At 52.4% G+C, this 9,358-nt stretch overlaps 1 protein-coding gene across 1 annotated transcript in view; it reads left to right on the top strand.

Annotated features, from left to right (window-relative positions):
- The first annotated feature begins 1,884 nt into the window (after positions 1 to 1,884).
- The window catches only part of LOC107113904 (uncharacterized protein K02A2.6-like), a 12,417-nt gene continuing 4,943 nt past the window's right edge, over positions 1,885 to 9,358 (top strand). The window contains exons 1-6 of the mRNA XM_015415308.1: positions 1,885 to 1,989; positions 2,497 to 3,372; positions 3,481 to 3,950; positions 4,110 to 4,722; positions 7,535 to 7,601; positions 9,114 to 9,293. Of these exons, the coding sequence (XP_015270794.1) occupies positions 1,885 to 1,989; positions 2,497 to 3,372; positions 3,481 to 3,950; positions 4,110 to 4,722; positions 7,535 to 7,601; positions 9,114 to 9,293 (2,311 nt within the window). The remainder of the gene's footprint in view (positions 1,990 to 2,496; positions 3,373 to 3,480; positions 3,951 to 4,109; positions 4,723 to 7,534; positions 7,602 to 9,113; positions 9,294 to 9,358) is intronic.

The following is a 9,358-nucleotide window of genomic DNA, read 5'->3' as shown; positions in this document are numbered from 1 at the left end:
TTGTGTGCAGATCGCATCAATGGGGATCCAGGGAAGGACCCCATGATTTGGTCTGGTGGGGTGTGTGTCATGATCTGGGCTTTGCTACCAGAGGCCTACTAGGCCCAGGGAGCCTGGCTAGTAGTTGGTGAGGCTGGGCCTACAACTCCCAGAAGCCCCGGGAGGTTTTGGAGCCAAAATGGGCCAATAGGAGAAAAGAGGAGGGCTTGGAATAAACGTTCTGGAGCAGCAGGAAGAGCTGTTCTTTCTTCCAGAGGGCAGAGCCAGAAGAAAGGCTGCTGCAGGGAAGAAACCCTCATCCTGGGGGAAGGATGAGTAGTGTAAGGCCACTTGAGATAGTGAGCTAGGGAAAGTATATTTAGACACGTTAGGGCATTTGATTTCTTTTCTTTTCACCCACTTACTGTTATTATTCTGCACCTTGTTGTTTGACCTCCTATAAAATAAACCTTTTCCTTTTTACTCTGCCTGGTCCTCACGCCTGTTATTCGGCCTAAAGGGAGGTCTGAAGGTCTTGGAAGGGTACTCTGGGCCTTCTCAAGGGAACCTAAATCCAGAGCGGTGGCAGTGTCAGGTGACATCCCACCTGAGTCATGACAACTATAAAAAAAGTTGATGGGCAATCATAGCTGTTCAGTGTTGGACTAAGACTGGGAAGACCCTACTTTTGGACTCTTTCTCTGTTTCCTTCTTCCCTCTCAAACTCTTTCAAACTTGCATATAACACAGAGCTCTTGTTATAATAAAATGGAAGGATGATGAATGCCGCTGTGAGCTCCTTTGGAGGAAGGGCAGTGTGGCATAGGGAACTGGCAGCACCCATTTCTGAGACCACCACTGTAATGTATTAGAATGATTACATGAATCACCTCATTAGACTCCCATGTTAAGCTTCGAGCCAAGCCAGGGCTCCTCTGACTCGAGCCAGGCCAGGGCTCCTCTGAGCGAACTTCCTATTGGTCGCTTCGTAACAGCGACCAATCAGAACGATACCATTCCCTAGGAGGGAAAGACTCCCATTGGTCCTTAACTAAGCAATCTCATTGGTTGTTAATTGTAAATAGGCGTGGCTACATTAGCCCGGTTATGTTTAAAAGGAGCATAGCTCCCACAGTTTGTCGTTCTGGTTTCTTACTGAGTTGAGTGCTTGTTCGTTACTTCCAATAAAGCTGAATCACTTGCTGAATCACTCTAAGAGTCCTTTGTTAGTGCGATCTAACAATTGGCGACGAGGATGGGATGTTAGAGCAGGTAGGCAGCCCTGCGGACATCCACACTTCGGACTCGGAAGAAAGCGGGCAAAGCACAGCAGCCGATCCGGCGGGGGCGCCACCAGCTCCGGTGCACAAGTCTCCCACGATGGCTGGAAGCCAGAAGTTCGAGTGCTTCGAACCCTCCTCAGAAGACTGGGACTCCTACCTATCCAGGTTTGAGTTCCACCTAGAAACGCATGACATTACCGACGAGGCCAAGAAGCGAGCTTGCCTCCTGAGTTCCTGCGGGAAGGGGACCTTCGACATAGCCAGGTCGTTGGTGGCCCCAACGGACATGAAAACGGTCTCTTATGCTGACCTGACAAAGAAGCTTAAGGCTCATTATTCTCCACAGCCGTCGGAGATCGCCTGCCGGCACGCGTTTTACAAGCGGAGCCAGGCCGGAGGCGAGACCATCGCGGAATTCGTGGCGGCCCTTCGCAAAGCTGCACGGCCGTGCAACTTCCATGACGTGGAAGAAGCCCTCCGAGACCGTCTTGTCTGCGGCCTCAGAGACGAGAAGCTACAACAAAGGCTGTTCGCCCGTACCACTCTGACCTGGGCAGTGGCCTACGAAGAGGCCTTGGCCGCAGAAGCAGCGGATAGGTCCACGAAGGAGGTCCGCCAGCGGATGGCAGAGCACAGCGTCCACTCGCAGCGGGACAGCGAGAGCGAGGAAGCAGACGATGACGTCAACGCGGTTCGAGGCAAGCGGACCCCAGCGAAGCCTACCATCGTCAAGCCTTGCTCCGGTTGTGGCGGGAAACACCAGCGCGACTCCTGTTGGGCCCGGGATGTCGACTGCAGAGCCTGTGGACAGCGCGGTCATCTGGCCAGAGTCTGCAGATCGGCACGGAAGGATCCCTCACCTACCAGCAGGTCGGCACAAAAGAATACCCCCGCAAATTTCCGAAGCAGCAAGCAGCGTTTCCCGGCATCGGAAGCAAGCTGCCAGACTACAACGACCCGGACAAGCGCATCGGCTGTAAACCGCACCAGTTGCCAAGGGAAGATCACCGTGACCCCACTCCTCGACGGCAGACCATGCACTATGGAGGTGGACTCCGGCTCTTCTGTAACGGTGATTTCTGCAGCATCCTGGCAACAGCTGTTTCCGACCAGAAGCAGACGGCGGCTCCAGCCTGCGGAGACCAGAGTGTCCGACTTCCAGGGCAACCGGATTCCCCTGGCCGGAAGAGACACTGTACATGTTGAGTATAAGGGGAAATGTGTTAAACTGTCATGTCTTATTGCTGAGGGAGACCGGGTCAACCTGCTGGGGTTGGACTGGTTTGAGCCATTGGGCATTGGTATTTCAGGGATTAACAAATTGCTTGAGAATAAATGGGATATGATGTATGACCTGTTCCCTGATGTGTTTGCAGAGGGTCTGGGGCGGTACAAAGGGCCCCCGGTTGCTTTTGAACTTGACCCATCTGTAAAGCCGATCAGACTGAAATATCGGAAGGTTCCAATTCCCCTCAGGCCTAAAGTAGAGAGGGAAATTGATAAACTCGTGGAACAAGGAATTTTGGAACCTGTTCCTCACAGCAAGTGGGAGACGCCTATAGTAACACCAGTTAAGCCTGATGGGTCCATACGCTTATGCGCAGACTATAAATGCACCCTTAACAAGGCGTTACAACAACACTCCTATCCCGTCCCGGTTATTAGCCACATCCTGGCTTCATTGGGGGGCGGAAAGATCTTTGCCAAATTAGACTTGGCACAGGCATACCAGCAGTTGCCTGTCACTCCTGAGGCTGCAGAGGCTCAGACTATTGTTACCCATAGGGGGGCTTTTAAGGTGAATCGCCTACAGTTCGGGGTAAATGTGGCGCCCGGCATCTTTCAGGGCCTGATGGAGCAACTCTTGAGGGGGGTACCAGGGACGGTGCCCTACTTCGACGACGTGTTAATTGCGGGGAGGTCTGAAAATGAGTTGATGGACCGGGTGAAGGAGGTCTTGAAGCGTTTCCAAAACGCTGGGCTCAGAGTAAAACGTTCAAAATGTACACTGGGAGTTAGCAGTGTAGAGTTCTTGGGGTTCAGGATTGATGCAGACGGGGTGCACCCCACTACTGACAAGGTGACTGCAATCCGAGACGCCCCCAGGCCGGTGAGTAAGAAGGAGCTCCAATCATTTTTAGGACTCCTCAATTTTTATCATGCGTTTTTACCGCATAAGGCATCAGTGGCGGCCCCTTTGCACGCACTTTTGCATAAGGAGGCGAAATGGAAGTGGGGACAGGCCGAAGAAAGGGCTTTCGTGGGGGTTAAGGAGCTGTTGGTGTCTAATGACGTGCTGACGCATTATGATGACCAGAAGCTCCTGGTGTTAGCTGCGGACGCTTCACCGTTTGGAATTGGCGCGGTTTTGAGCCACCTGATGCCTGATGGGAGCGAGGCGCCAATCGCTTTTTACTCAAGATCTCTTTCTGAGGCAGAAAGGAACTATGCCCAGATTGACAAGGAGGGTCTGGCTTTAGTAGCGGCTGTCAAAAAGTTCCATGACTTTATTTTTGGCAGGCGATTTTTGCTGGTCACTGACCAAAAGCCGCTACTGGGGATTTTTGCACCCGATAAGCAACTGCCGAATATCATGTCCCCGCGCATGCTTAGATGGGCGCTCTTTTTGCAGGCGTACGATTATGACCTTGAACACCGGCCTGGGAAGGCAATCGGACATGCGGACGCCCTCAGCCGCTGCCCATTGCCCTGTGCGGGACCCGACCCTGCTCCTGCTTGTGAGGTCTTGGCACTGGACGAACTCCCTCAGGCTCCTGTATCGTCCAGGGACATTGCTGCACACACGGCTAAAGATAGCGTGCTGTCCCGTGTTTTAAACTGGGTTTGGAGGGGGTGGCCAGTTGGGAGTGTTGAACCTGAATTTGGACCCTACAAATGCCGCCAAAGTGAACTGTCCATTTCTAAGGGCTGTGTTTTATGGGGCAACAGGGTGGTGGTCCCTGACAAGCTCAGGAACAGAGTTCTAGAATCTCTGCACGAGGGGCACCCTGGAATGGTGCACACCAAAGCGTTGGCCAGGGGGTATGTCTGGTGGCCTGGGCTGGATAAAGAGATTGAGGATTGGGTTCGCGTGTGTTCCCAGTGTCAGCAAGTCAGGCCGGAACCCCCACAAGCTCCGCCTCAGAGGTGGGAGTCTTCAGGGAAACCCTGGGCCAGATTGCATCTGGATTTCGCTGGCCCGTTCCAGGGGAACATGTTTCTCATAGTAGTGGATGCAATGTCTAAATGGTTAGAGGTTGTGCGCATGAAAACAACCACTTCACTAGCCGTGATCCATGCGCTCCGCCATCTTTTCGCCACGCACGGGTTGCCTGACGTCCTCGTCAGTGACAACGGGCCTCAATTTGTCTCTGAGGAGTTTAAGCAGTTCCTCACGAGTAATGGCATCCGCCAAATGACTTCGGCCCCCTTCCATCCGGCATCTAATGGCCAGGCCGAACGGATGGTAAGGACGGCAAAAGAGGCCCTAGGGAAAATGAACGAAGGTGACTGGAGCCAAAGGCTGGGTGCTTTCCTCTTGCGGCAGCATACCACCCCTTGCAGTTCTACAGGCCGTAGTCCGGCCGAATTGTTAATGGGACGCAGACTCACAACCTGCTTAAACAGGTTACATCCGGATCTAACTGACGATCACTCCGAGCGTACAGAACCGCAACCGAAGGTGCGCATGTTTGAAAAAGGAGACAAGGTTTTCGCCCGAAATTATGCTAATGGTCACTTATGGCTTCCTGGGGTAATATCCGACTCTGTGGGTACTCGCATGTATGTGGTACAGTTGGCTGACGGTCGAGTATGGCGGCGCCACATAGATCAGCTAAGGAGACGTTGGGCTAAGGACAGCGCTGACTCTCCGACGGCTGAATTCCCCAATGTTGAGTGGAGACCCCCAGAGCAGGCGGTGAGTACCGAAGGGCCCGGTACTGTCCCCGAGTCAGGGCAGACCCCTGTGTGCGGGGCTGAAACCCCAGTAGAGTTTGTGCCTGAACCAGGCTGTAGTGAACCCCACAGTGACTCACAACCTTGTGTGCCCATAGAGCCTGCACCGCTTCGCAGGTCTCAGCGTACGCGGCAAATGCCGACTTATCTGAAGGACTATGATTGTAATAAGTTGTGGAATAGCTGAGGTACAAATGAATGACTTGACTGTATGTAAATAATAAAAACAAATGGGATGATGACTTAACTTAGGGGGGAGGAATTGTAATGTATTAGAATGATTACATGAATCACCTCATTAGACTCCCATGTTAAGCTTCGAGCCAAGCCAGGGCTCCTCTGACCGAACTTCCTATTGGTCGCTTTGTAACAGCGACCAATCAGAACAGTACTATTCCCTGGGAGGGAAAGATTCCCATTGGTCCTTAACTGAGCAATCTTATTGGTTGTTATTTGTAAATAGGCGTGGCTACATTAGCCCGGTTATGTTTAAAAGGAGCATAGCTCCCACAGTTTGTCGTTCTGGTTTCTTACTGAGTTGAGTGCTTGTTCGTTACTTCCAATAAAGCTGAATCACTTGCTGAATCACTCTAAGAGTCCTTTGTTAGTGCGATCTAACAACCACCAGTGAAAATGACAGCACCATCAGCCTGGCTTAGGTGGGCCCTTGCCAACCAATGAGAGCTGCTGGTGAGACCTCATCACTCAGCCTTAATCTAGGCTTGCTCTGTAATCTTGACTGAGTCACTATAGTTTTTCTACCCTATCTCTCAGGGTTCTTATGATATATTTGTTTAGTTACTTCATTTGTACCCAGTCTTTCTTCCCAACAGGGACTCAAGGTAGGAAAGGGCCCCCGGTTATACCCTTTCACCCAGGGCCTACAAAAACCTGGAACCAGCCCTGAATCTATATCTGACATTTTTATCCTGTCCTTCCTCGAATGAGCTCAGGGAGGTGCATTTGGTTGAGAGGGTGCAGAAGAAAGTGACGAGGATGATCAGGGGTCCGGGGACTGAGCCCTACGAGGAAAGGTTAAGGGCCTTGGGAATGTTTAGACTGGAGAAGAGGAGATTGAGGGGGGGACATGATTGCTCTCTTTAAATATTTAAAAGGCTGTCATTTGGAGGAGGGCAAGGAGCTGTTCCAGTTGGCAGCAGAGGATAGGACCCGAAGCAACGGGTTTAAATTACATGCAGAAAGGTATCGGCTGGATATTAGGAAAACCTTTTCACGATCAGAGTGGTTCAAAGGTGGAATAAGCTACCTAGAGAGGTAGTTAGCTCCCCTCCACTGAAACCTTTCAGGACAAGGCTATATGAATATTTGTCAGAGATGCTTTAGGCCGGTCCTGCAATGGGCAGTGGGTTGAACTAGATGGTCTGTATGGCCCCTTCCAACTCTATGATTCTATGGTTCTCTTTTCAGTTTGGTGTAGTGCCAGTTTGGTGTAGTGGTTAAGTGCCTGGACTCTAATTTGGGAGAACTGGGTTTGATTCCTATCTCCTCCACTTGCACCTGGCTGGATGACCTTGGGCAAGCCGTAGTTCTGATAAGAGCTGTCCTTGAAAAAGAGCAGTTTCTGTCAAGAGCTCTCTCAGCCCCACCTACCTCACAGGATGTCTGTTGTGGGGAGAGGAAGGGAAAGGAGTTTGTAAGCCGCTCTGAGACACCTTTGTGTAGTGAAGGGCGGAGGATAAATCCAATCTCCTCTTCTTCTTCTTCTCCCCCCCCCCTTTTCACAAGAACAGCCCTGTGAGGTAGGCTAGTCTGAGAGAGTGTAACTGATCCAGATTCAACCAGCACACTTCAGGGCTGAGAGGGGATTTTAACCCTACCTAGTTGCTACCATTTCTCCAGGGTCTTCCGGTTCCTCCCCCCCCAACGGATCCAGCTAGGGCTGCCAAATGCCCCCGGGGGGAGGAATTCCCCCCGCTTTCGAGCCCCGATTTCTGCTCCTGCGGAATCGGGGCCCGGGGGAAACCCCACCCCCGTGTGCGCGGCACCCGGAAGTGTCGTTGCATGCTGGGGGCGGGGCCACGCCATTTGAGGGGAAAACAAAGAGTTTTCCCCTCAAATGGCGTGGCCCCGCTCCCAGCGTGCGACGTCATTTCTGGATGCTGCGCACGCAGTGCGTGCGCGCTACACGCGCACACACAAGACAGACGCCAGCCAGGAGCCCCCTGCTCCCGGCCAAAACTGATTTGGCAACCCTAGATCCAGCTCAGTTTCCAGAGCACTAAACAGTCCAAGCACTGCACAATGCTCTCAAACGCATCCCCTGTCTGGCACACTGTGTCTACCTTGTGGTAAAGGAGATGATTGGAAATTCTGTTGGGGACATCTACAACACACTGACTGTAGAGACCACTCAGACCATTTGTAGGAATTTGTAACACTCTGCCAAAAATAACAAAGCTGACAGGAAGAAAGTAGATTAATTTAAAATGTGGTGTTGGACCACAAAAAAGACAAATGAGTGGGTTTTAGATCAAATCAAGCCTCAACTCTCCCTAGGAAGCTAAAATGACTAAACTGAGGCTATCATACTTTGGTCATATTTTGAGAAGACAAGAGTCACTGGAAAAGGCAATAATGCTGGGGAAAGCCAAAGGCAGCAGGAAAAGAGGAAGACCCAACATGAGATGGATTGGCTGAATAAAGGCAGCCACGGGTCTCGGTTTGCAAGGCCTGAGCAAGGCTGTTAATGATGGGATGTTTTGGGGGTCATTAATTCCCAGGGTCGCCATACGTTGGAGATGACTGGATAGTGCTTTACACACACACGCACGCACACACACGATGATATCTACTGACCAAAAGAGATCCAACCCCACGATGTTCTCCCACAACACAGGCCCACCTGGGACACTACCACGTGCTCAGACAGCAACAGACTCCCCAAAGCTGGGAGATGATATGAGCAGCCTGGGACTGTCTGTTACGGGTCATCAGTGCCTCCCTTAATGGAAACAGTGGTGCATCAGACAACAGTGCTAGACTGTGGGGAGTCTCTTCCTGCCGGCAAAGAAATCAGCAGTGCGGCCGGCAACTGAGAGAAGTGAGACGGCGTGACCCCTGCTTGGGCCACCACGCCTGGACTCCAGAGTCTGTGCTGTGTTTCTCAGTGAAAAGTACGCAGACAGATGAGTGATTTCAGCTTAGCGTACTTTATTTGGTGTAGAACAAGACAACTTTAGCCGGCTTGCAGGCTGGCTTATATCCCCCGTGAATCTACCACCCAAAACACCCCCCCACTTCCCAATAGGTCCAAAACTAGTGGCTGAGAGTCCCACAGGCTCTCAGCCTGGAGCCTAGCCCTCTGATTGGTGCGGGCAAGGATCCGTATCGTCCATTGTCTGTTGGAGCAAAGCTCGATGCTTGTACTTGACCGCGTAGTGCCCAAGCTGACCACACGGTCGGGTCCTGAAACACTACACCACTCTCCCCTTGGTCTGCAATGCACCCACAGATAAAGTCCTTTAAATGAGCAGGTGCCTTTCGGGTGCGGGAGGAGCGGCGAAGCTCCGGAGTGGTGGCTGGTGCTTCTCCGGTGGTCCAGGAGTGGAGCAGTCCTTTGGACTCCAAACTCCTGGGTTAGCTCCTCCCTCCTCCGAAGGCAGGGCCGGCAGACTCTTGAGGCACGGAGAGGGAGGGGCTTGTCCCTCAGATTCCCAGTCTCTCCGGCCCTGCCTTTAGAGCAGGTTGTGGTGGACTGTGCTCTCTCAGAGCACTCGAATTGGAAAGAAAATTGAAGAGAAGATAAGAAGAAGCACGGATATTGTGGAGGAGGACAGCATCAGGTAGCTTTTCAGCTTCCCTGTTTGCTGACATCCCGGTTGTTCCCTCCATTCCCAAACGCGGAAGAGCATTTGTTCCTTCGTTGGGCCGTAGACCTGGGTAACCCCTGGGGAACGACGGACCAGACGAGTCCCACGACGCCGCGCCGAGGAAACTGGGCGGCGGGGACGAGCGCACCGGGGCGCTTTGACTCCGATCGAGGTCGGACGCTCCTTGCTGGCTCCTCGTCTCAGAACGGCGTGGGAGGCCAGGAGGACTACCCTAGGAACCACGGTAAGCAAAAAAGAAACCCCATGGTTCTTGGGTTATTGCAGGTGTCTGCTGCACCCTTGCTTTTC

The sequence above is a fragment of the Gekko japonicus genome, unplaced genomic scaffold (assembly GCF_001447785.1).
Source record: "Gekko japonicus isolate JY-2015 unplaced genomic scaffold, Gekko_japonicus_V1.1 scaffold1995, whole genome shotgun sequence".
Classification (NCBI taxonomy): domain Eukaryota; kingdom Metazoa; phylum Chordata; class Lepidosauria; order Squamata; family Gekkonidae; genus Gekko; species Gekko japonicus.
This window is presented reverse-complemented; position numbering and strand designations above follow the sequence as displayed.